Source organism: Alligator mississippiensis, chromosome 1, assembly GCF_030867095.1.
Source record: "Alligator mississippiensis isolate rAllMis1 chromosome 1, rAllMis1, whole genome shotgun sequence".
NCBI classification, from domain to species: domain Eukaryota; kingdom Metazoa; phylum Chordata; order Crocodylia; family Alligatoridae; genus Alligator; species Alligator mississippiensis.
Window position 1 is genome coordinate 258428510 of NC_081824.1, and position 27215 is coordinate 258455724.

The window sequence follows — 27215 nt, forward strand, 5'->3', positions numbered from 1 at the left end:
AAAAAAATGTTTGAAGTCAATTTGTATCTGGAAAACAAGCTAACTAACGAAAAATCCTGAATAAATAGAGACAATGTTTTTTATCCTCTCAGAAGCTGTGAGCGAAGGAAAAGAAAACCAGGGAAGCTGAAGAGCTGGTTCACTTTATGCCACTCTCCAAGCTAATCAATGGCCTTCCAAACCAGTGGGATTTGCTGGTTTCTTACATGTCAGTGGCTCAAAATTTAAAGTATATGTTTAACTTTTATTCCATGGAACTTTACATTTTTAGCGCATCCATTTTGTTTCCTTTATTTCCTATTCCTCTTTTTCACTCTAAATTCTTTCCTGGTTCTCTAACTTTCTGAAATTAACAGTTTCTGTCAGCATCAGGATGAGCTTCAATAGCAACTAACTTCATAAACCTAAATTTGGCCCGCAGCTTGGCAGTAACATGTTTGACTGAAATCCACGGGTGTGTGGGTTTTCTGACAAAGGAGGAATAACCCACTTTCCCCCTTCTAAATTCTGATAAAATGTTCCTGTACCAGATCTTTGTATAGTGATATGCTTTCTGCATACGTCTCATGGTATGCACATGTGCATACCTCTCTGAAACTACAGTTTTGGCTTGCAAGTAGGTGATATAATCAAGAAAACATTGTTCTCAGCACACTACAGTGATTCCACTGCAATTATCAACTTGCTGATTTTTTTTCTACCAGAAAGCTTAATTACCCAACTACATGACCTCATTATAATTGAGGATGTCTATTTAGGCTCCTTAGGGCAGAATCTGGTCCCTCTGTTCTTTAGCTTGTCATCTTTAAAACCAGGATCATTCTAACCTTCCTTTGTAAATCCCTTTAATATCTGTGAATAAAGGGAAATTACACTCAGTGGGCTTGGGCCTTACAATCCTGAGCAGAAAAATGCCTAAATCCCTTTAAAAATGTGAAGCAATGTATAAAAACTGAGTACTGATACAGAAAACACTGAAACCTGATTGATTTTTTTTCCTTCTAAAATCTCAATCCTCTTTCTTCCTCCTTTCTTTACTTTCGGGTTTGGGTTCTTTTTTTAGACCTATTCCGGTTTATTCTGTGTGACTATAAATCCCTACAAATGGCTTCCAGTCTACAAGGCAGAGGTGGTGGGAGCATACAAGGGAAAGAGACGCTCTGAAGCCCCTCCTCACATCTTCTCCATTGCAGATAATGCGTACAATGACATGTTACGCAGTAAGTAGCAGCATGTGCTTTTAAAACTTGATTTCATCCTATTTGCCCATGTGGCTTATACTGACTTGTAAATGGACAGAATTTTATGACATGTTAATCAGAAACCCTATTAGTATTTAGCTATACAAAAAAGAATAAACTATAAAAGAGGAGCCTAGGAATTTGCCTCCCTGGATTCTCCTCATGTCTCTGCCAGTACTGTGTGATTTTGGACAGGTATACCGCTTACTCTTTGTGCATCACTTTGTCTGGGAAATGAGGCTAATACCTTTCTATCCAGCAATTGTGAAGAATAATCTATCCTAGTTTGTACTACAAATGGTATGACACCCCAGAAAGTCCATGAGCATTTGCTCAACCTTAAAAATAAAATGGCTGTCCGTATGCATAGCCCTCTTTTTGTGTTCAGTTTTCCCCAGGATGTGCATGATCAAGTTGTGCAAATGTTCATGAAAAGCAGATTGTTAAAGGCACTTACTCAAATATTTGCACAAAAGTGTCATATTTATTTGAGATGGGATGTTTCTTGTCTCATCAAGAAGAGACTGTTCCAAAACCCTTTGCTGGAGCCTTAACCCAGAGGCAATCAAACAAGGCAAACAAGGCTCTGGCAATCTCCTTTGCAATGAGGAGTACTCATATCCATGCAATTATTTGTTGTGAGTGAGGAAGATCAAATAAAACGGAAATTCTGCACTTAGTCCTATCATACAATAGCCTTGGTTTTGCCCTACTCCCCACCCTCTTGGAGTGAGTTGGACAAGTTTTACATAGCCCAAAAAAGGAATGAGTTTGCTGTTTTCTAAAATTATCTGATCCTGTTTAAAGCTCCTTGTCAGAGACAGAGATACAAAGCCCCAGATGGCTTGTTCAAGTTTTCTGATAAGAAGTGTGTGCTTGTTCAGTCATGGAATAGAAAGCAAATGCTTTCAAGGGCAATAAAACTGTCTCAGTCTGGTCTGACCTCTTTCTACTTTGGTTCCACTCCTTGATGATGAGAATTCCTAAATAATACTCTGTGCTATTATGAAAAGAGGGACTATCTCTACATATGACTCCTGGAACTCTGAAAATCTACTTCTGCAGAAAATGGGGACTGGGGAAAACAAATAGACATAATGGATGGAGAAGCGCTGAGATAAAAAATGTGACAAAACTTTGTGGAGTGAGTATAAAATGAAACTCTTTAATTTTGTAACTTCCAAATTCTTGGGAGGAAAAAAACCCCCACAAAACCATTATGTGAGCTTAGCTTAGGCATTTCTTTGTGCCAAAAAATCAGTTGCTCCAATCAAGGCACAAAAAGGGGGAAATAGGGGTTAAAATGGAAGTCCAGATTCAACCTCCGCTCTGGAGTCATGACCACCTAATAATATTTGAATGAGTATCTGAATTTGCTCTAATGTAACCTGTCTAAAATCCTCCAATCAAAGCTCAGATTGGGCCTCTGATATTTCTGCAGCTGTGGGAATGCTAGCTCATTTTCTAACAGTGGTTAGTTCCAGAGGATTTTACCGAAATCCAGGGGAACTAAAACAGAATTAAAATTGGAGTCTAGGTAAGAAAACCCATGTTTCTTTTGGGTTTGTTTTGTTTATTTTTTCCCCTATATAAATGCCTAGGCTGTACACTCATTTATCTCTATAACTGTACTGTGTTTATTGCCATGTTATCTGAACACCTACTCATAAATGGAATGAATCCTGGGTTTTCTGCACACAGTCCACATGGACTGCTATGTAAGTGAATGAAAAAAATCTCATTAGCAATCAGTAGTAGTAGATATTTTATCCTTTAGTGCAGGGGTGGGCAATTATTTGTCCTAGAGGGCCACTTAAAGAGTTTTGGTGAACTGTTGAGGGCTGTGGGGTGGAGGTTGTTGACCTCCTGACCTCGGCCCCCTGTCACTGCTATTTACACCGCCTGGTGGTGGGGGGAGGGGGTGGGGCAGGGACTTGCCAACTGATCCTATCCAGCCCTGGGCCTGTCCCCACTGCACCCACCACCAGGATCACTGGATGGAGCAGGGGGAGACCAGGTATCCAGGTCAGCTGGGTGATTGGGATGGGGCAGGGAGTGGTGTCCAGGAGCAGGACAGGGAGGCAGGGCTGGGGCCAGGATTGCAGGGAGGTGACGGCACAGGGCTGAGGCCTGGGACAGAGTCACAATCCACTCCCCACAACAGGCACCGGTTCTTTGGGCAGAGGCCAACCCCTACCCATGGAATCAGCGCCCGTTGCAGGGATGTACAGGAAGTGGATCACGGCTCTGCCCAGGCCCAGGCCCTGCCACAGGGCGGATAGAATTGCTTGGTGAGCTGAATCCAGCCCACAAACCGCATTTTGCCCACCCTTGTTTTAGTGGCCAATGCAATTAATATTTCAGCAAATTTTGATTCTTTCCATTAGAGGGCAGTGGCGAAGCATGCATGCATGCCAACTACTGTGGAGAAGTCTTATTACAGGTGTTAATGAAAAATAGCAATTATGGAAGCATGTGACTTGTAATGCATTTTTACCTGTTGGAAAAGAGTAACAAGTGGAAGATGGTGGAAGAAGACAGAGGACAGGGAGACAGTAATGTAAACATGTCTATAAACTGAAGCTGGCATATCAGCTACCTAAAGTGCAATGAAGCTCAAAATGGGGCCAAATTAAAATTAATTCTGAGTGTAAATCATTGATGTAAATGGAATGAAACTTAAGATGAATTTGGCCCAAAAGTCTCTTTCTCTCTCCTTTTTATTTTTTTCGGTCTATAATTAAACTTGACTTGCTAATGTATTGTAGTGGTTAAGTACGGTTATAATTATACTTCAAGTAGCAACAATATTAATATTAAGTACAATAAGGATGTAGAAAGGAGATTAGACAATGTAGCTACACAGAGAAGAACAATTATAAAAGAGCAACTTATGAGCAAATGGCTGAGTAGGAGGAATTGTTTAGGTTGGTCCAGCAAGGCATGAACAGAAGGAGCAGATGGGCATGAAAAAATATATGTTTAGGAGGAGTAGGAGAAACACTTTGCTATTGCTGAGATCTTTCAGGTTATGGCATAGTTCCCAGAAGCAGTAGTTGAATGCACATCACTCGACAAAGCACTGGAGAAGATATTTAGTATAGGAAGGTAACTTGCACTGTCCCTGAGAGGTTGGAAAAGATGAGAGCTAATTGATCTTTCCACTGCTGTTTCACATTACTTTAAAATTCTTTATGTAACAACCCTGAAATACCAAGTAGTGCCTTGGACTTCTTACTGATATGAAGAGTTCATTTTATTGACCTACCTTTCTTCTTGTTTTTCCTTTAGATCGAGAGAATCAGTCTATGCTGATCACGTAAGTCTTGATCTTGTTGAATGGGTTAAGAACCCGTCAATGCAAAAATAATTCTTGCTGAAATGCAATGTCTGAGAATGGGAGGAAAGGGCATTTGGCTAACCTCTGAATGCTCATCATCCTCCAAGGGCATGACACCTTGAAACTGGATGTGTAGTGTGACTGAAAATGAATTCTTTCACATCTAGAACTCAACACAAGTGATCGATGTTGCCATCTGGTGGCAATACTATGCCCAATGTGGATTGAATCACCAAGGACATAATGGATTATGGTCTAATCTCTAGCCAAGTAGTTGTGGTCCACTGAGAAGAGGAATAAAATGCACTGAAAAAAGCATAGGAGAAGTTTGCTTATATGTTTTCTTTTGATGTATCTGTTCTGTCAATATAGAGAAGACCACATTAAAATGGCTACTTTCACCATCACAAAATCTATTAAGGATTTTGCCTAGGCAGTCAGATCTAGGGGAGGAGGTGGCTGGGATAATCAAAGCAAGGCATGTGCCGTAATCTCTCCAACACAAGCAGGAAAGCGTGTTGCCTTAGAATACTATTCATAGTTCTCAACTGCTCCATGTATGATACTGGTCCAGTAACCAAAGCCTTTCTAGGTCTTATTCTCCCTATTGGCTATAAAATTAACTTACCTCCTGTGCAGGGACTTTAGGTTTTTAATAAGATTTAATGTCCTTAGGGAGAATGTGCAAATTTTGGAATTTATTCCTATAAATTTATTAGGGGAGGTCAATGGGGAATAGGTGACGTGCTGTTTACTAGGGTGCCCCAGGGAGTGACTAGGAAAAACGGGTGTAAACTAGTTGAGAGTGGATTTAGGTTAGATATTAGGAAGACATTTTTCACAGTAAGGGTGGCCAGGATCTGGAATGGGCTTCCAAGAGAGGTGGTGCTATCACCTAGCTTGGAGGTCTTCAAGAAGAGACTAGATAGTCACCTGGCTGGGGTCATCTGACCTCGGTCCTCTTTCCTGCCGGGGGCAGGGGGTCGGACACGATGATCCATTGTGGTCCCTTCCGACTCTACAGTCTATGAATCTATGAATTTTTAAATAAAGTATCTGAGCCCAAGCCAGTAAATAATTAGTTACTGGCGTGGTGAACTTTTAACCCTATTCATCCAACCTAATTATATGTGGTTGCCCCTCAAAAGCCCAGGCAATAATGGCAGGAAACAGTAAATAGTTAAGCAAAGCCTGTTAAGAATGAGTGAGTACAAGGTAAACTGATCGCTTACAGACGTTCTCACAGTGTCACTATAATCACTCCTCTTTTTGTAGTGGAGAATCTGGTGCCGGCAAGACTGTCAACACTAAACGTGTCATTCAGTACTTTGCCACGGTGGCAGCTATTGGCGAGCCTGGTAAAAAGAGTGTGAGTATGGAAGGAGCTGTTTCATTCTGATTCCAATATTATTTCACTGTATGAAACTAACCCCAAGTGTTCATAGGCGTATTAAGCTGCTGTTGGAATAACAGTTATTGAAAACACAGGCAAAAGATATTGACACTTCAATAGATATCATTTCTCTTTCTGAGTCAGCATGCATCTGATGTTGGGGAACTGTGTTTTGCATTTTCAGGGTGGAAAGCAAAGCTAGGGTTTTGTCTACTTGTGATTATTAAAGACTGAATTGCCACTCTCTTCCAGGCATAATGGCCTAATTAGGTTCTAGATTTGATCATACATGTGTTTTTATATTCCATGAGGAAAAAAAAGGACTTTTTGTCAATATTTTTTTCAGATTTTGGCAAAAAAATAGGTTTAAAAATGGAAAACTTTTTTTTGTTGTAAAAACGGGAAAAATTCCCATCAAAATTACTGCTGTGATGCAAAGTTTGTTTTTGACCAAGAAAAAGAAACCCCAAAACTCTACGAAAAAAATGTTAACCAGCTCTCCTAAGTTGCAATTTGAATTTGTTACGTGCTGCCTTGAAGTTCCAGTTGAATACCGTGTTCACATTTCTTTGCTGTATAGTATTGCTGTCCGTTGTTAAACAACTGCTTCAATTACCTTTAATCTGCTAATTTTGTACCTGTAATTGATGATGTCACCAACATCATGTGTTAAACTAGCATGTATTCAGGTATATGTAGGTGCATCTTTGTACAAACCCAGAGCCTAAAGATGGACATTTTGTCTATTTAATACATAGTAAAAAAACTCTCTCCATTATTTCCATTATCCATGACTAAAGGATATAACAATTCAAATCCAGCTGCAGTGGGATCCAGTTTTCTAAAACTTGCCTGATTTTGCTTGAATCTTTTCATCCTTGTCCTTTGATGTCACATCTTCTCTGTGAATTCAGTTTGTCTTTAATTCTAGTTGGAATACATGTGGGACACCTAGCAGAAAACTTGGATAAAAACCTGTGAGGGAAGAGAGGTTTGGCCCACACATTCCTATTTTCAGCTATGTAGTGGGTACAGTGTCATAGCAAGTCGGGGCAAGGAGGGTAGACTGCCCCAGGTGCTGAAGCAAAGGGGCGCCAATAAGCACTGCCCAGCCAGGGCAGGGTGCAGGGCAGAGCTGTGAGCGGCTTGTTTGGGGGGTGTGGGGATGGGTGGCTCCCACCGCTGCTTGCACTCCCGGGCAAGCATGGGGAGGATGTGCCCCCCAGATCTATGCTCAGGGCGATGGCAGGCTGCTGCTGCGGGCTTTGCCTTGGGCACCAAACTTAAGTGCTAGACCACTGATTGGGTGACAGCTCCATGGGGAAACCAGATTCGTTCTGGTAGAGGGGTGGATCTTGCCTCCAAAAATCTCTGAATCTGTGTTCATGTGCTCCGGATATTCTTAGGGCTTGCCTGGTTTGTGCTTGTTAGATCTCTTGACTCTTGGGAGTCTTTCAGCCTTTCATGACCTCCCTTCATATTAGTAATCATTCTGTCACCCTTTTTCTTTTCCCTTCTGTTGCTCTTCGGATAATAGCCAGCCACCAGGACTGGGGTAAGTAGATGACTTCATTATTTTATTTTAAAATGTCAAGTTAAGCATGAAATGAGTTCTGTCAGTGTAGGTTTGTGAACGTCAGCTCAGCATCATTCCAGTCTGTGTTGTCCCATTGTAGAAATATTCCTCTGAGGCTATGCTATTCAAGATGTAGTCATTGGCTAATTGAAATGGGAGCTTGGTGGTTAAATAGTTTAAATGAAAATCTGAGACATTAGGAAGTTTGAGTCCTTTCAACCAGTTGTAATGATGGATCTCTTTTATTAGTGTTTCTCAGTTTTTTTCTCTAGTCCCTCTATATACACTGTTTTACATTGAGGTACATGGCAGCACATCAGTAAAACTGCTGTGTTTGTTCTAATTTGTCATTAAGCACCTAGGACTGGAAGGGGCCTCAGAGGCCACTGTTTTCAGTCCTTTGCATTCACAAGTGACCATTGGTCCAAAAGGATCCACAGTAGCATCCATTGGTTCCTCTTGCATAACTCAGGCATAAAATACCCTTTAACAATAACCTTATCCCATACCATAAGTAAAGACCAAGGAGGACAGTGTCACCAATGCTTTTAGGCATAAATTCTGGAAGACAAAACAATAGAGAGCAGTTAGGGTTCAGCCCTCTCCGGTGCTGAGTTGAGAGTCCAGCTGCTGTCCTCCATCTATACCATGCAAACTACGGGTATGAGCAAAGTCACTTTGTCAGTCAGGCTTCAGACTGTAATTATATACATACAGTTTGCTAACTGTATTTCTCTTCTGCAAGTATATTAATAGTAATTGAATCCTTTGAATTCAAGGGAACCTTGGAAGATCAAATCATCCAAGCAAACCCAGCTTTAGAAGCCTTTGGGAATGCCAAAACGCTAAGAAATGACAACTCCTCACGTTTTGTAAGTCTGTATGCAATAATCACTTTTATAAAATATCCTTCACTTTCCTCCATGGAAAGCTTTAGATTGTTGATAGCTGACATACAACTAACAGGATCTAATCAGGGAAAAATGCTCTCCCAAAACCAATACCAACACTGAGCAGCTTAATTTAAAAGAGAAGTGTGCGTATACTATATAAAATGCACACACTTATCAGGCCTTTGCCATCCAGAGACAGAAAGTGATTAAAACAGGGAATACACCAGATGAAGTCTAAATAATTTGGGTAAAATTTTAATCAGATGTTGAGCCCTGTTGTCTCAGTGGACATGTGTGCAAATTTCAAGGGCAAAGTAGCATGAAAACAGCAACACTGCTTTGATAACCCACTGGAGAAAAAGGCAGCATGTATGAAGGTTCAGAATGAGGGTAAGAATCCAAAACGGAAATAGAAAAAGAGACCTGTCATGAAACAGAGACAGAGAGAGTCTCATTACTCTGACTGAATGAAAAAGCAAGGGGTATAATGTAAAGCTGCAACCAGCAGCTGAAGTCTGTCTAGCATGCTGTTTGCACCTGGCTGCATCTTTGTGTGTGACATGAGTATGAGTATACTATTTTCCTCTTAGGAATGTTTTGAGGATTACAGAAGTATATCTAAGTTTAGGCACTGAAAAACATGAAGCACAATATTTAGTAATATCTAATACATCCCATCGTATTGCATGATACTAAATATCCTTTAGAAATGATCTTCTCCCTTCACCAAGTGATTCTATAGGCATTGTATCTTGTGTATCCTTTTACAGTTTATTTGCACTAATTAGATTTTTTTTTGCACAAATTAGGGTAAATTTATCAGAATCCATTTTGGAACCACAGGCAAGCTGTCATCTGCCGATATTGAAATATGTAAGCAGCAAATTTTCCTCTTGTTCTAGAAAAACAAATTCTTCTCCAAAACTTCGGAGAGAAGTTTTCTTACTGAACTTTTCATTATTTAACTAGATTTACTTGAGAAATCCCGAGTGATTTTCCAGCAGCCAGGTGAAAGATGTTATCACATTTTCTACCAAATCCTATCAGGAAAGAAAGAAGAACTCCAAGGTAAGAATAAGAGACTGGCTCATGGATACTATGAGTAAATCTCTGAGGGGAAAACTGGCTGTTATGTTCAAAAAGGTTCTTATGGTCATTCACCAAATAAATTAAGATTAAGCCTCTTAACATGAAATGCCACTAACCAGTATGTCTTCTAAAATGAGATTATTTTGATAGCTGTGACAAGGAGGACCAGTTTTCTTCCTGATGTGCAGGTCCGAATTGCCTACCACTGTTAGGCATAGCAAATTATGTTATGCATTAGTATAGGCAAATGGAGACTGAAGAGGGATTTTAAAATATTTTTGACAAGATATAAAAAAGAATAATATATTCCATTTCTCTAGCCAAGTTCTCAAAGCATATGGCAAATATGAAGCCTCAAAGCACTCCTCTGGCATTATAGCCCCATTTTACACATGGGGAAGATGAGGCAAAGAGAGGGGAAAAGGACTTGCCACAATATATATGGCAAATCCAACCCAGCTTCCTTGCCCTGTCCAGAATACTAGCATGTGTATAATGCTTGGGTTGAATGATAGCATATACAAACAGGTGGAAGATAATTACATTCATGGTTGATAGGGTCAGAAGGGACCTAAGCAGATCATCAAGTCCAACCCCCTGCCATGGGCAGGAAAGAGTGCTGGGGTCAAACAACGCTTGCTAGGTGATTATCTAGCCTCCTTTTGAAGACCCCCAGGGTAGGAGCGAGCGAGCACCACTTCCCTCGGAAGTTGGTTCCAGGGACTCTCCCATTGCCTGCTGGTCCCCCTTGGCCAGTTTGTAGACAGCCACCAGATCCCCTTTCAGCCTTCTCTTGTGGGGGCTGAACAGGTTCAGGTCCTGTAGCCTCTGCTCATACGGCCTGCCCTGCTGCCCCCGATCATGCGGGTGGCCCTCCTCTGAACCCTCTCCATGCTAGCCACATCTCTCCTGAAGTGCGACGCCCAGAACTGGACACAGTACTCCAGCTGTGGCCTGACCAGTGTCGCATAGAGGGGGAGGATCACCTCCTTGGACCTGCTCGTGATGCATCTGTAGATGCATGACAAGGTGCGGTTAGCCTTCCTGACTGCGTCCTCACATTGGCAGCCCACGTTCATCTTGGAATCAGTAATGACCCCAAGATCGTTTTCTGCCTCTGCACTGACAAGAAGGGAGTTCCCCAGCCTGTAGATCTGCTGCCGGTTCTACCTCCCCAGGTGCAACACCTTCCATTTGTCCATATTGAAACCCATCCTGTTCTCATCTGCCCACCCCTGTAACCTGTCTAGATCTAGTTGTAGCCTGTCCCTCTCCTCCAGCATGCCCACTTCTCCCCACATCTTAGTGTCATCCGTGAATTTGAACAAGGTGGTTTTCACCCCCTCATCCAAATCGCCGATGAAGATATTGAACAGTGTGGGCCCGAGGATTGAGCCCTGGGGGACTGCACTGCCCACATCTCTCCAGGTCGAAAATGACCTGTCCACCACCACTCTCTGGGTGCAGCCCTCCAGCCAATTTGCAACCCATCTGACTGTGTAGGCATCGACACCACAGTCGCCTAATTTCTTAATGAGAATGGGGTGAGAGACAGTGCTGAAGGCCTTCCTAAAGTCCAGAAAGACTACGTCCACCGTGACACCTGTGTCCAAGGATTTTGTGACCTGATCATAGAAGGCCACCAGGTTGGTCTGACAGGACCTGCCTCAAATGAACCCATGTTGGTTGCCCCTAAGCATGATCCCCCCTGCTGGTCCCTTGCAGATGTGCTCCTGGATAATTTTCTCAAAGAGCTTCCCCAGGACTGAGGTAAGACTAATGGGCCTGTAGTTTTCTGGGTCCTCCTTCCTCCCTTTTTTGAAAATGGGGACTATCTTGGCCCTTTTCCAATCCTCTGGCTCCTCGCCAGAGCACCACGAGTGCTCACAAAGCTGTGCTGGGGGTCCCACAATGACCTCTGCCAATTCCCTCAGCACTCTGGGGTGGAGATCATCAGGACCTGCTGGTTTGAACACGTCCAGCCCCTCCAGAAGTTCCCTGACTAGGTCCTCACTGACCCTGGGCCTGGCAGCACCTCCCCTGGGTCCATTGGGGACCCAGATGGGGGGGATGCCCCGGTCCCTGCTCAAAAAAATGGAGGCAAAGAAATTGTTAAAGAAGTTAGCTTTGTCATCTGGTGTAACCACCAGATTTCCTAGCATGTCCTTCAGAGGCCATATGTTACCCGTTATCTTCTTTTTACCCCTTATGTATTCAAAAAAGGACTTCTTGTTGTCCTTGATCCGGGTCGCTAGTCCCATTTCCATCTCCACCTTAGCCTTCCTAACAGCCCCCCTATAGTCTTGGACAATGGAGGTATAATTCTCCTTGGTGATGGCCCCTCCCTTCCATTGGGTGTATGCCTCCTTTTTAGCTTTGAGATGTTCCTGGATGCTTTTGGTGAGCCATGGGGGATTTTGAGCACTCTTGCCCCCTTTGATCCGCTTTGGGATTGTCACCCTTTGGGCTTGGAGGATCGTCTCCTTAAGGAATGACCTCTCTTCTTGGACTCCCAACTCCCCTCCCCTCTGGGACCTCAGTGCCTCCCTGACTAGTCTCCTTAGCTCATTGAAATCTGCCCTCCTCAAGTCTAGTGCTGTTGCCTTGCTGCAGGCCTTTGAGACCCTGCACTGGATGGTAGGGAGTTCATTGAAATTCCATCCTTGTTGGCATTCAAGAAGTCCCCTAGAACAGTTGGGGGCAAACTTTTTAGAGGGCGCATCACACACATGCCTTGAACACCTCCTCTCTCTCTCCTCCTAAATGCCACTCCAATGCCTTTTCCTTGCCCAATCTGCTGCACTTCCTTCTGCTCCCTGCCCTATCTACCAGTTTGCCACCTACCACAAAAAGCCTACCCATGCCACTTGTGGCATTTATACTACTTGTTGGCCCCCCTGCCCTAGAAATATGTTGGAAATGAATGGAACTTCTCAGTATCTCTAAGAACTTTTTCAAAGTCATCACTACTATTCTTCTAAAGTAATGTGGCTCGCTGGGCTCGCTGACGTCAATAACATGCACTGTAAGAAACATTTCATGTAGTATACTGAAGAATCACTTGTCCCCATATTAAACTGCTGCTATTTAATAGAAATCATAATCTGTTTTGAAGTCTCATTATCCTGACAATGAGTGGTCAAACCACTAAACCCTTAACCCTCTTAGCTTTTCTGTGCCCTAATTAAGGAAGATTAGGGGAAAGGTTCCAAGGAAGAGCTTTGCTAATGAGATCTGAGCATGAATCTTCATGCTGAGAAAATGTACTGCTTGTCAAGAACAGTGTATCTTTTACTTTCCACATCAGAGTTAGTGCCAATGGTCTGCAGGAATCTTGCCAGTGATTGAAATTAGTAGTGACTATTTCTGACTGCTGAGGGAGGGGAAAGACTCAATGAAAGCTACATCAGGGGAGCACATCAGGGGCTCGGTGAACAACTGTTCAGCAGGGCGCCCTTGGGGAGAACCAGGAATAATGGCCACAAACTCCTAGCCGACTGTTTCAGTCTCAACATTAGGAAAAACTTATTCACAGTCAGGGTGTCCAGACTGTGGAATAAGCTCCCTCCAGAGGTGGTGCAATCACCTACCCTAGAAATCTTCAAGAGGAGACTGTGGATGGTCACCTTGCTGGGGTCACCTCACACTACCTGTCTTTCCTGCCTGGTGCAGGAGGCTGGACCCTATGATCTTCCAAGGTCCCTTCTAGCCCCTTACAATCTATGAAGGATCTAAGTGATCTGCTACTTAGAGATGTAATCCACCAAGGAGGGGTGAAACTTCCCATTTTGCCTCAAAGAATGGGAATTCCACAGATGTTTTCAAGCAGGAGCTTTTCTAACATGGCTTTAGTTGTTGTTTTTTAGTTGTTGCTGTTCACTGTGTAAGAGAAGAAAGCAGTAGAACAGGAAAATCGAGAGCTGAGTGACTCCATTGTTGGCAGGGTCAAATTCCAAGGTCAACAACATTTCACTGGGCAGCATAGGAATGTAGACAGGTGCCTGGGGCACAAGATCAATGAGAATTACTGCCAGTGTAATCACACTGCTTCCAGCACAGTTGCTTGGGTTACGCTGCCCTAGGCATGCCAGTGCTTTCACAAACTGCAAACTGAATGAACCCAGCTGGGCCCCAAGGCAGATCAGTTTCCTGTTGTACTTACTGGAGCTGGGCTGATGCCCAGGCAGGACTTTTAAAAAAAATTCTTCTTAGAGAACAGTTCAGCTGTTGAGTAAGGTTCACTTCATGCCTGGGTGCATTTTAGAAAAAAAGCTCTGATTGGATGCTGCTCCTACCAAACTCCTGCTGCCTTCTTAGTGCAGGACATTGAACCTTATATTTGTCTAAGCATCTGATTAAAGCTGCTTCTGAGAGAGTCCCCACTGTTCATGTGAGGTGAGCAGAGCTTGGAACAAGGGAGGAGTTTTATCTGGAGGCCACTATTAGTTCAGGACCCTTTTATGCCAAGGTCTGTACAAACATCCTGTAAATGACATTCCCTGTCTAAGTGTATTTGCAACATAAAAAAGATTTAAAAAAAAGATTCATAGAACAATCAGGAAAGAAGAGAGAAAGTGGCAACAGAAATAATAAGGTATCTGGGCATAATTTAGCTGTGTTTACCACTCATGATAGCCAGTCCTGGACTACAGAAATGATGGTTTTGTCTGGTGGAACTGGGGTTGGGAAGAGGGTACCTGTGGATTACTTGTATTCAAAAGATATAAACAGAGTGTGAATTGTGAATACTTTACATGTCTTAGTACCCCTTTTCTCCCTTCTTTCAAAGCAAAAACATGAGGGATCTGTGTGTGTGTGTGTGTGTGTGTGTGTGTGTGTGTGTGTGTGTGTGTGTGTGTGTGGGATCATATGTGCATATACATACTTAGAGAGGGACAGATACGCTACAATGGATGCCATCTTCTTGAATTAGTTCAGGCAATTGTGCGTGGCACTTTTTGATCATGGCAATTCGTTTGCAGATATGTTGCTGATATCTACCAATCCCTATGACTTCCACTTTTGTTCACAAGGCGTGGTTACTGTGGACAACTTGGATGATGGAGAAGAGTTGATGGCAACAGATGTAAGTCAGTCATTTGGCATTTGCATACCACATGAAATGTGCATGTGATGAGGAAGAATGCTGTCTGAGTGGGTGGTCCAAATGCTATTGAAAAGGCTAAGAAGTTTTACCATTGTGCTAAGGGGGAGCAATGAAGCCAAACTACTAGTTGAAGCATCAAGATAAAGCATGAGGTTTGATCACCTTATTGTTTGGAGTCTCCATAACCAATAGGCACACAGTTCTGACTGGTTTTTATATGATGATTACAATTATATAATAATTTTAATATCCTAATATAGACAATATATATTTGTATATAATAACCCAATACAGAAGACATCTGTGTGCTGTTTTGTTTTTATTATTTTTTCTCACAGCAAGCCATGGACATTCTGGGTTTTATTCCTGATGAAAAGTATGGTGCCTACAAAATGACAGGTGCAATCATGCACTTTGGAAACATGAAATTTAAGCAAAGACCTAGAGAGGAGCAGGCAGAGGCTGACGGCACTGAGAGTAAGGCTAATACCTAGCAATGCGTCTTACTTGTAAAAGTGTGAGGTGTACCATGCACCATATACAGCTAAAATATATATTCCTGCTGGTTCAAACTTGTGGAAGTGTCCTATTGTTCATTTTGGAGTGCCATGATTATGTATTAGCTGTAAGAGAGGTGCTAGTTTAATAAAAGATGTGACTAAATTGTCAGTCAGGTCAAGTACAATGTTATGTTCCTTTCCTCATGTTTTAAACTCTGAATTACAATAATCTGTAAAGCTGCATTGTTCTGGCTGTGAACATTGCTCTTTCAGTCTTCAGTTCCTTTCATCTCCATACTTGGCCTCCCTTCAATTAACTGGAGCCTTCTCAACTGTGAAGGCTTCTAACTCAGCTGTGTGTCCTTCATGAAGAACTGCTGCTGTTGCTTTTGTCTAAGGAATCTCACATTTTTAAAGGATGATTATTGAGACTGTTCACATGTAGTAGGTATAACACTGACTGCATAACTTCTGGAAAGAATAGAGACAAACCTAGAAACAATTAAAAAGCCATTATCCAGTTTAGAAGCTGATCTAAGGTCTGAGTGTTTCTGTGCATGCATGCTTTCATGTCTCAATTAAACTTGATTTGGAATCTTGTTTTTCTTAAGTAGATGCTGACAAAGTTGCTTACCTGATGGGTATTAGCTCCTCTGACTTGGTTAAGGGTTTGCTGCACCCCAGAGTGAAAGTTGGAAATGAGTATGTCACCAAAGGTCAAACTGTTGAACAGGTGAGAAGCAGCCTTCAGTGCACTTGTTCTTACAGGCCAGGTGCCTGCTCCACAAGTCCACAAATGTCTACTGCAGAATTCTAAACAAAGGTTACAAAAAATTCTTGCTCTAGCATGGCTGTGCATCAGTAGATCATAATGTAGCTTTTGTAAATTCCAAACTATTTCTTATTTAAAAGTTTTTCCTGGAAAACTTGGTTTACCTAAGTGGAGAGGGCTTACTGGGATATGTGGGAGTGGCCTCGTCATCACGTATATTGGTAGCCGAGGTTTGTGGAAAATGTTTGTTGGCCCATAATCTATCAAGGGGTTCAACAGTGCTAGGAAGCACTGCTACTCTGTCCTTTTTCCACCAGACACTTCTCAATATGGTGGAAGCTCTTTCTCAGTCGAGCTTGTTTTACATACAATTCTGAATTGGATTTCCTTCTTAGCTAGTAATTTGCTGCTCTGGCATGTGCTGCCCTTCCTCCACCTCCACTGTTTTGGCATCTGGACCACAGAATGATAAATTAATAATGATAAATTAAGTAATATATTACAAATATTTATAGTGGGTAATTATATCTCAGTGCCTGTGCTATGGAGAAATAAGGAAGGAAGAGACTTGACAGTAGCACCATTTCCTTGATGTAGTAACAACAATCATACAAGGAAAATGTGCAGAGTAAACTACTTAGATGACAATTCCTATTTCTGAATGTGATTTACTCACATAGGAGAACTGAGACAGATGAGGAGGAGGAGGAGGGGGAGGATCGCTCATTTATTATTTACCAGTATATGATTTTAGCATCAAGGCTTTCTTAATTAGTCTCTATTAGTTTATCTAGTCAAGAAGTCATTGAGCAAGCACTGCTGCCTCTCTGTGGTGGGACCACAAATGATGCTGAGGAGGTTGCAATTTGTGATCTGTAATCAGAGCACCATTGTATCACGATTGTCAGAGGTTATGTCTGGTGTCTCCTCTTTGTGATTTGTTAGGACAAACAAGAGGTATTGCTAGTACCATTTTGTGGTATTTTGATTGTCCCTTCTCTTCACATGAGTATCACAGTTGCAAGCTGAAGGTCTCTGTGGCTTCCTACAAAAAATGGGGAGCAAGTAGACTCAAAAATCACTTTTGGCTTTCTGGCCCAGTGAGCTTCTCCTCAGTAATGGAGAACCTCTCTTATTCCCAACCCCACAGTCAAGGGCCTCTCTGATATATGGGTACATATTTCATGTACAGTAGGGCTGTGTGAAGCTTCGGTCCCTGATTCGGCCCGATACGGTGGCCAAATCTCCGAATATGAATCGAATCAGAGCACCCTTTAATATCTCCAAATCAAATCAGAACCCTCTGAATCAATTCAGAGAGATTCAGAAAGATTCAGTGATTCAGACACAGACACAGCTTTAAATTTTTTTCTACATACCTCTAGGTAGCAGGCAGCTTGTGAATGCTGCGATTCTGGGGCACATGGAGTATCCCATAGAAGTACGGGGGGCTCCCCAGTGTGCTCGGCAGCAGACCCAGAAGTGGACCAGAAGCACTTCTGGTCCACTTCTGGGTCTGCAGGAAAGCACGCAGGAACTGGTGCCTCCTGGGTCTGGGGAGGTACTGGGTGTCCCCCTGTGGCCAATTGCTGAACCAGAGAGGGGCGCAAGGGCCCACCCCCCCACACCCATGCGCTCCCTGGAGGACCTGGAACTGGACTGGAAGTGTGTCCAGTCCACTGCTGGGTTTGCTGCTAAGCACTCGCCCCCCACTCCCCCCCTGCACTCCCGTGGGACAGTTCATCTGCCCCAGCATCGCAGCATTCATGAGCTGTGCCTGGTACCTCAAGGTATGTAGAAAAAACATTTAAAACTGTCTATGGTCGAACTCACTGATTCTCTGAATCAGCATCAAATCTTCAGATTCGGCCAAATCGAATCAGGGGCAGTGATCCGAATCAACGAATCAAATCTCTGTCCCCGATTCGGGTTGAATCCCAATCCAAATCGAATAGGGCCTGCTTCACACACCCCTAATGTACAGCCATTCATAAGATAGCTTCTCTCTCCAGACTCTAGCTGCAGTTGAACATTGTCAGATTTCACGAGCCTTCAAAATAGTGTCCATTTGTGCCCAAGGAAGCATTTTAGTGCTGGGATTTTACCCAATAAATATATTGGAGTCAAGATAACTATAACTTTCAATATATGTTTGTATATACATTTAGCAAAATTCATAACTACAAGCACTGTAAGGAGAAAAAAGGTACAGCACAGTTCATAGGGGAAGCTTTCCTGAAGTTGTTAGATGTTCACCACAAAGCATTAGAATTGCTGTGAAACTTTCTTGGAATTCTAAGCATGGGCTAAACAGATTAAATGCTCTTGAGAAGAACAACCTTGTGTTCTGTTGATGAATTGCATCCCTATTACTGTCTGGTACCCAAGCGTGTGTGAAACCTATCTTTCAGGTTGTGTATGCTGTTGGAGCTTTATCCAAGGCAATATATGATCGAATGTTCAAGTGGCTAGTGGTGCGCATTAACAAGACCTTGGACACTAAACTGCCAAGACAGTTCTTCATCGGAGTCTTGGACATCGCTGGATTTGAAATCTTTGATGTGAGTTTTGATTGGTACTCTGTGGAAGGCTGTGAATGCTACTGAGCAATGTGTCTCGGTTTTTATGTTTCTTCTTAACAGGACAGCTGGAAAGAGCAATGTGGCTAAAAGGCAAAGCATGTGTGCCTACCTGCAAGATGCTGGGTGTAGTGTATGTGGAGTGTGTGGAGTGCATTTTGTAGGAGTGGACATGCAGTCTGTTGCTTGCATGAAGAATGTAAGTGATATTTTGGAAAGGGCTCTGGATCTCACCAGGAGCCAACATAAGGCTCTGAAGGACTTCTGGATCTCATCAGCACTTGACTGGAAGAAGCCACTTTTTTTGAGGTCTAATGCCACAGATTACTTATCTTTGAGTGAAAATTCTGTTTATGGCTCCTGTTTTTGTAATGTCTTTTGTAAAATGGTACATGTAAGGAAAGTGTCTTAGTTAACAAGGCCTCTGCCCCAAATCACATTCTTGAGAGCTGGAAGGAAGCCTTTATAAGAAGGAAATAAAATATAATCTAGTACATCTAGCAGATACACTGAAAAATTCCTCAGCTTGGGCTCTGTCCAGCCCTATGAGCCTTGCTGTACAGTCCAATGGTCTGCTGTCTTGCTTCATCTTTCTGGGGCATACATTCTTTCTAAGACAGGGGTGGGCGATTATTTGGGCCCACAGGACACATAGGGAGTTTTGCTTGGCTGTCATGGGCCAAGTCAGCTCCTCCCCTCCCTGCCCTGTGCAGCAGCTCACCAAAACTCCCTATGTGGGATGGGGCTGTGGGCAGGCAGGGAACAGTGTTTGGGGAGCAGGATGGGAGGGTGAGGCTGGGATCATGGGGCAGGGTCATGGAGGGGAGGAGGGAGACGACATGGGGCCTGGGCCAGGTCAGAGCCACCATCCACTGCCTGTACATCCCTGCAATGGGTGCTGGTTCCTCAGGCAGAAGCATGCAGGGAGTGGATTGCAGCTCTTCCCCAGCCCTGGCCCCACACTGTCACCACCCCAAGATCTCAGCCCCAGCCCCAGACAGAGCTTTCCACCCTCCCAGCTGAGCGCCCTGCCTGCACAGCTCCCATCTGGTCTCCACAGAGACTCCAGGATCGCAGGGCAGTAACAGCACAGGGCTGGGGCAGAGCTGCAATCCACTCCCCACGCACCCCTGCCTGAAGAACTGGGGCTCTGTCCTGGCCCTGGCCCTGTGCTGTCATTATCCAGTGATCTCAGGGTCTCCATGGAGACCAGTCAGGAGCTGCATGGATGTGATGGGTCAGGACAGTGACAGTGTGGGGGCCAGAGCTGGGGCAGAGCCACAATTTGCTCCCTACATGCCCCTGCCCATGGAACCTGCACCCATTGCAGGGGTGTGCAGGCAGTCCCTGGGCCCCTGGACTTTGCTCTGGGCCCCGGCCCCCACACTGCCACCCTCCCAAGATCCTGGGGTCTCCCTGGTTCATCCTGCTCCTCAACAGCACGCTCTGTCTGCCTGCAGCCCCATCCCAGTTGCCTGAACCATGTGCCTTACCTGTGCAGGTCCCACCCCCAGCAGGGGGTGCAAGGTAGATGGGCTGGGGCACCTAGGAAGCAGGGCTGGATTCAGCAGCTGCAGCAGCCAGAAGGAGCCACTGCTGCCAGGGCTGCCAGGAAATGGATTCCAGCCACCATGTCACCCTAGCCCTGCTGTGCGCCTGGGGGTGGCAGGTCTGGCCACACGTGCCACAGCCCAGGCTGCCTCCTGTGCCTGGGCTGGGCGGGTCTGAGGGACCCACTGCAGACCCTCCTTCAGCAGGTCAGATTTGGCTCACAGGCTGTATTGTGCCTCCACCTGTGCTAAGTAAGACCTTTCCACTGAAGGAAGGGAGGGAGAAGCTAAACTGAGTTAATTCTTTGTTAATTCATGAAAATTTCTTCTATATGTGCAATTAATTCAAAGCAATAAACTCCAGAGGAGTTCGAGTCATAGTAAAATACTCCTGGGTGCTGCATCTGCATGTGTGCCCAGGATAGCAGCAATTTGAACCAGGGCACAGTAGTTTATGCCAGGGCTAGGGCTACCCTACTCTGCCCCAAGTCTGGGGCATGGCATTGGGCAGCAGAGGGGTTGGCTGGGGCATAAGGGTGCTCAAAGTGTGGAGCTGTGAGTCTAGGCAGCAGGCAGGAGTCTGACGCCCTGCTGGCTGGGCTGACCGGTTGCAATTTACGCCTGTGGTCAGCATCTACACGTGTGTTTAATCACAGTTAATTACTCCTCAGGGTACTCAAGGACTGCGCTACCTTATGGCATTCTTAATTAATTTACTGTGACCTAACAGCGTCACATGTGTAGATGGTGATGCTTTACTCCACAGCTAAATAGTCTACTCTGCAGTAAAGCACACGTTTAAAACGTGGCCACTGGGGACCAGATAAATGTCCTGTATCCTGGCACTTCTGGAAATTCCTTGATGTACAATCCATTTTGGCATTAATTTAGAGTGGGGAGGATAGTAGTTCCTTCTGTTTCTTCTGTGATGTTCTTATAAAACTCCAAATTTCATTGGCCTAGTTTCTGGATCCTTTGCCTGTGTAAAATAAGTGCTCTGACCCTTCATGCTATTTGCTGCTTTCTGTTGAAATCAAAGGAGGGATGCAGTGTATTTTTGGCATTTTGGCAGCAATGCAGATGTTGAATGCATGTAGCAGTACAAGAAGTATGATAATTACCATGAGGGTTACAAAGCAACGTGACTCTTTGTGCACAGCACTGACATTTTGCTTTTGCTTTCCTCTGAAACATCTGGCATTGGCTCTTGCCAGAAAAAGGATATTGAATTTGAATTCCAGTGCTATGATCAAATCTGGAAATTCTTGTTTTCCTCTGTACTGTATGCTAGACAGCAGTCAGCTAACTAAAGAACATTCCCCACTCCTTCTGCCTGCCCCTTGTAGCCTCTTAGGAAGTTACTACTATATGGTTTTAGACCCAGGTGGACAAAATACAGCTCATCACAGGGATGTGTGGGGAGTAGATCATGGCTCTGCCCCAGCCCTGGCCATCAGTCCTACTCCCAAATGCTGCTCCCCGCCTGCCTGCCACACATCCCAATCACCTGGCCAATGCACAGAGCAGAGCCACTTAAAGAGTTTTAGTGAGCTGTTGTGGTGGGGAGGGGGTGCTGACCTGGCCCATAACAGCTCAGCAAAATTCCCTAAGTATCCCTTCGTACCAAATAATTGCCCACCCCTGTTTTAGACCTAAACCATTTCTTTCTTGCCTATCTCCTTTCATCAACCTCTGCTCATAGTTAATTTGTTTTCCGTTTTTTCTTCCCCGTAGTATAACAGCTTTGAGCAACTTTGCATCAATTACACAAATGAAAAACTACAACAGTTTTTCAATCATCACATGTTTGTCTTGGAGCAAGAAGAGTATAAAAAGGAAGGCATTGAATGGGTGTTCATTGATTTTGGCTTGGACCTTCAGGCTTGCATTGACCTAATTGAGAAGGTACGTACAGAAGCAGTAAGGCATGGTGCTCCCTTGGAGCAGTGCTGGATTATGACATGCTGAGGCCCTAAACTATGTGCAGTTTAAGAGGCTCCATACAATAAAAATAATCCACAAAATCCATGAAAATAGATTCCCATTAAATTTTAAGATGAATTGCTGTTATTTCTGTAGAAATGTATTAACTCAATATGAATAATAACTGTGGAGCCACATATATGTATATTTTTGTCATATTAGAACGAGACTGTCCAGTTTTTTTTTTCTTATTTAGAGGCCCCTCATATTGTGAGGCCCTAAGCTGTAGCTTAAGTAGTTTAAGCTTAAATCTGGCACTGACCCTGCAGACCAAATAGAAAAATGATTCAGTAACCTCAGCAGCTGTGTTGGGGGGTGGAGGAGGTGAGGTGCTCAATGATTAATTGCCTATCTAGTCAACAATTTATAATCATGGGTATTCCCCAAAACAACATAGTTATTCTTGCTCAGAGAAAAACAATGGGCATGCTGGAGCATACTTGAGATCATGCTTCAATTCCAATGGAACACATAGTCATTTGGCCATTGGCATCAGTAGATATCTTCCACTGGCATCACAGGGAGCTGAATCCTATCCTGATAAACTCAGAAATAGGAGTCAGCCTGAGTAACTTGGAAAGTGAATACAGCCAAACCTGAAAGTCTTATGATATACTACCAGAGGCCTGTGTAAGTACCCGAAGGAAAAGGCTTCACACCAAGGTTTTGAAAATTTGGCTGCCATTTTAACAGAATACACAGGAGTCCACCCGCCCATAGGGTGAACAATCCTGCAAGCATGGGATTCAGTCAAGTCAAGCCTAAATATTGTGTAGCCTACTATAATCAGGTAACTAAGAAACCTATATTCTAAATATTGTTCTACTATAATGTATTTGGATCAACAGCCATTAGGAATCCTGTCTATCCTTGAAGAGGAGTGCATGTTCCCAAAGGCTACTGATATGACATTCAAAGCCAAACTCTATGACAACCATCTTGGCAAGTCACCCAACTTACAGAAACCCAGACCTGATAAGAAAAGGAAATATGAAGCTCACTTTGAACTTCTTCATTATGCTGGTGCAGTAAGTTTCCAACATCACGAGCTAGATGTTAGACTAGAATTCCTCCAAATGGGTGTGTTCCATAATCATGATGGGAGGAAAAAAATTATACTTAAAGGGAAAAGAGAGGGCCAGTCAGAAGTAAGGGCAGTACTAGTTTCTTTGTGCATAAGTATTACAATGAATTAAGAATGCCAGCCAACTTCTGGCAAGCCTTTCTCCATGAAAACCAAGGGAGTCATATTCATTAAAACTCAGAAATAATGGACCAGTTAGGAAGGACTAAAGCTGGCTTAGTAAGATTTGGTTTGTCCTGTACAATTGACTGAAGTTACTCACCTTCAGAAAAGTGACCGTTAAAAGAAAAATGCCACCTTCTTAGTTAACACAGTAATCCCCTGTGCAAATTCAGTCATCTCTAAGTTGACTACAAAACAAAATGTTGTTACTTTTATTTTTGTTGCTTTTATTAGTATTGCATAGCCAACACTGCTGCAGGAATGCAATAGATTGATTAATTCTCCCTTCCGCATATTTAACAAAATGTTAACAAAGGCCTACCGGCAAAATTTGTCAATGGAGCCTGTGATACACAAGCCCAAAGTAGTCCAGTTTCAGATTTAGAACTGAGTTTTCAGATTGTGAAAAAAGGTGGGGGAAAATGCCTTTTGCTCAAATACGGCACTTTTACACGTGCTCCAGAGGTGGTGGTCAGGCAAGGGGATGCTTTAATTAGAGCAGGTCTGAGAGCCATTCTAATTAAAGTGTCACAGTGCCTCATGTATTGGTGTCTCCGCACTTCAAAATGGCAATGGCATGTTCAAAATGTTCAACAAGCTTTAGATAAAGCACCCCTGCCATCATTTTGAAGTGCATGGACACTGATACATGAGACCCGGGAGGCTGCTGGAGCACAGTAATTACCATGCTCCAGCAGACTCAATTAATCGAGTCTGTTCCAACGTGCTGTAATTACAATGTGTTGGAGCAGCCTCCACCCTCATGTATAGACACTTAGGCCGTGTGTAGATGAAACGAGGAGCATGTGTGCACAACACTTTAAAGCGGGCTAAATGCTTTTGCACTGCTTTAATGGCCTCGGTGGCTCATTGCGCATTAATTCCAGCCGCTGTAGGAAATTTAACGGTGTAATGTCAAATGACTTAAATGACTTGGGGTGCAGCAAACTAAAATTTCCCTGAGGAGTTGTTTGCTGCCCCTACAGCCACAGAGCAAAGCACTGGGCTCTGTGCAGCTCCACGACTCTGCAGGAAGCCCTGCAGGCAGCCTGACAGTAGCCTGGGAAGGCAGGGTTCACCCAAGAAAAGTGGTGAGCCTGATCTGTTTTTTTCCCCCCCAGAGCCTGCCTGAGCTGTGTGGGGCCCGGTGCTTCCCTCCACGGCTGCGGTGCCCCTGGGGACCGCCCGAGCCGGGTGCCTGTGGGTGGGTGCCACCTGGAGTGGGGCCACTACTGCTGTGGAGGGAAGCACCATATGATAGGAAGCTATTGAGACAATAAGGACACAGACAAGTGGCATTTTTCATGCTATCTGGCCCCTGAAAGTGTTCTACAGCAATGTCATAACACATGGGCATGGTTGCAGAGTGCTTTTAAAATGGCCAGTCACGTGACAATGTAACCCTTGTTAAATCAGGTAATAAATGAAGGCTGTCTAAATTAGAGCACCGTGGAGAACTTGTATATAGCTCCCTGCAAGGTTTACATGTCATATCCCTGATCTGCCACAGGAAGGAGGCAGAGATTCTCCTCTCTGTGCAGCCAGGGAGGGAGGGAGAGGCCTTAAGGGTGTTCCCCCTCCCTGCCATGGGACACCAGGGACATTTCCTGCTGGGGGGACCTGGCCGAGCCCCCCAAACTCCTGATTGCTAACCAGCTGCACCCCTGCTCCCACGTGGCAATGCTATAACTGACAAGCAGTGGCAGGTGGGCTGTGGGGTAGCATGTGTTCCCCAAGGCCATGAGGGTTCAGCCTGGGTACCACTGCTAGAGTCTGAGGGGTTGCCAAACTGGGCCTATACAGCCTTGGGCCTCAGATCCCACTCCCCAGCCAGCCTGCCACTTTTTGACAGCAGCCTGAGCTGGCCACTGACAAGCATCAGTAAGCAAGTGGGGTGCCTGCCCCAGTGCCACATGGGCCTAACCAGGCTATCCCTGCTGAGGTCCAAGAGAGTGCCAGGACAGGCCCACATGCCCTTGGGGTGCACATGCCACCCCCCAGCCTGTCTGCCACTTCTTGACAGTCACAACACCCAGCCTCGCTGCCTGCATCTGAGCGGGTGGGTTGGGGGAGCAACCAAGTCAGTGATTGGGGTGAGGGGGCCCTGGCTGGGTCCCCTCACCTAGGGAGAGGGTCTCTGGTCCCCACCAACACCAGCTCTGGGGACACAGAAACCCCCAGACTCCCCCCCCCCCCCCACCTCACATCACTCTTCCTCCCACCTACTGACAGCTGAGGTTTTATCTACTCAGGTCTTAAAAACTTCCAAAGATGGAGATTCCCCCACCTGTCTGGGTAATCTGTTCCAGTGTTTTACTACCCTTCTAGTGAGAAAATTATTCCTAATATCTAACCTGAACTTCCCTTGCTGCAACTTGAGACCATTGCTCCTTGTTCTGTCTGCCACCATTGAGAATAGTCTAGCTCCATCCTCTTTCAACCTGCCCTCCCCCCCTTGTCAGGTAGTTGAAGGCTGGTATTAAATCTCCTCTGTCTTCTCTTCTCTAGACTAAATAAGCCCAGTTCCCTCAGCCTCTCCTCAGAAGTCATGTGCCCCAGCCCCTTCACCATTGTCATTTCCTTTCACTGGACTCTCTCCAGTCTGTCCACATCCTGTCGGTAGTGGGGGGGTTTGGAGGGTTCTGGTGAGAATGATTTGGAACGTGAGGCTGGAGTCAGAAAATGGAGGGTTGGGTGAAAAATGGTGGAAGAATGAAAGGCAGGTATGGCTCAAGCAAAGGATCTCTTTTGAAGTACCTCAGGGAATATAAATCTTGTGACGTTCATTTGAAGCCAAACTGGAAAGAATTGAAAGTGCATTTGAGAGAGGGAGAGAGAGAGAGTGCCAGTCTGAGATAATCTCTTTTTAAAATATTTTTTGCCCATGTGGTTATCTGTAGGTGCCCTATAACATCATTGGCTGGCTTGAGAAGAACAAAGACCCACTTAATGAAACAGTAGTGGGCATTTTTCAAAAGTCCGCCAACAAACTTCTGGCATGCCTCTTTGAAAACTATGTCAGTGCTGACAGTGGTAAGCAGAATGATCTGACTTTGATTTTCTTTCATTTCCAGGACACATGCTTGGTTATGGATTTTAAAAATAAGCCATTGTAAGCAGATACTTACCCCCAGTTAGAACAGGAATTTCCTAGTTGTGTGGGTGAGCATGGTATCTGCTTGCTATGATATTTTAAGAGGGAATAACTCAGCCAAATTGTGTGTACTCTAATTGAACTACAAGATTTCCCAGCAGTGTCTAGAATCTAGACTAAACAAGAAAGTTACCCTTTAGAAAGCAGTATTTTCTGTGATAATTGAAGCTCTTCCATTCAGAGTTTTTTTATTTGACTAGGGATAGGCAAACTGGAAAATACCAGACCAGTGTTTCTCTAAACCTGCCAGCTCTGCATACTTAGTGGAAGGAAGCCTTCCAAGAACAGGTTTTATTGCAAAGACTTCTAATATGTCCGAGGGAGTACTTAAGCTCCCTCATTCTTACTCAGCTGTTTTATTTGGGAGGTGGCACACCACACAGCACACCACATGATGGGAGTGATCGGAATCATTCCCACCAGGAGGTGGCACACCACATGTTTGTGTAAAACTCATGTTGAGTTAGAAGAACTGGACTCATTACAGAGATATTGCTGTTATGTCTTGAAGTCACAATCGGTTACATCTTATTTAGTAGTAATCTCATTTATACAGTTGTAGTTGTCATGAATCATAAAGCCACTTCTGAAGCAAGTAGACAGACAGCAGGCTTTGTAATGTGGATTACAGGTGGAGCAGAATAACAATACGAAAAAGACTGCCACAGGCAAACTGTTGCAGGAAACAGAGTGCCTGTTTGCCTTGGTAACATGGAGCATCATTCCCAGAAGTGCTTCTTTGTCCTTCACCCAGGGCCAGGAAAAAGGAATAGCCAATCTCATCACAGTCGT

The 27215-nt window shown here is 44.2% G+C and overlaps 1 protein-coding gene across 4 annotated transcripts in view; it reads left to right on the forward strand.

Moving 5' to 3' along the window:
* MYH15 (myosin heavy chain 15) overlaps nucleotides 1-27215 on the forward strand; it is a 71189-nt gene that overhangs the window by 7182 nt on the left and 36792 nt on the right. The window contains exons 5-18 of one of the 4 annotated variants that reach the window (XM_019476196.2): nucleotides 1064-1220; nucleotides 4533-4560; nucleotides 5857-5950; nucleotides 7512-7529; nucleotides 8330-8422; nucleotides 9253-9316; nucleotides 9413-9511; nucleotides 14515-14618; nucleotides 14978-15116; nucleotides 15751-15872; nucleotides 18323-18472; nucleotides 21775-21945; nucleotides 22872-23051; nucleotides 26170-26302. In XM_019476196.2, coding sequence (XP_019331741.1) covers nucleotides 1064-1220; nucleotides 4533-4560; nucleotides 5857-5950; nucleotides 7512-7529; nucleotides 8330-8422; nucleotides 9253-9316; nucleotides 9413-9511; nucleotides 14515-14618; nucleotides 14978-15116; nucleotides 15751-15872; nucleotides 18323-18472; nucleotides 21775-21945; nucleotides 22872-23051; nucleotides 26170-26302 — 1552 coding nt within the window. Of the gene's footprint in view, nucleotides 1-1063; nucleotides 1221-4532; nucleotides 4561-5856; nucleotides 5951-7511; nucleotides 7530-8329; nucleotides 8423-9252; nucleotides 9317-9412; nucleotides 9512-13908; nucleotides 14001-14514; nucleotides 14619-14977; nucleotides 15117-15750; nucleotides 15873-18322; nucleotides 18473-21774; nucleotides 21946-22871; nucleotides 23052-26169; nucleotides 26303-27215 lie in introns of those variants that run through there. The other 3 variants (XM_019476198.2, XM_019476200.2, XM_019476199.2) reach the window with 3 other exon arrangements.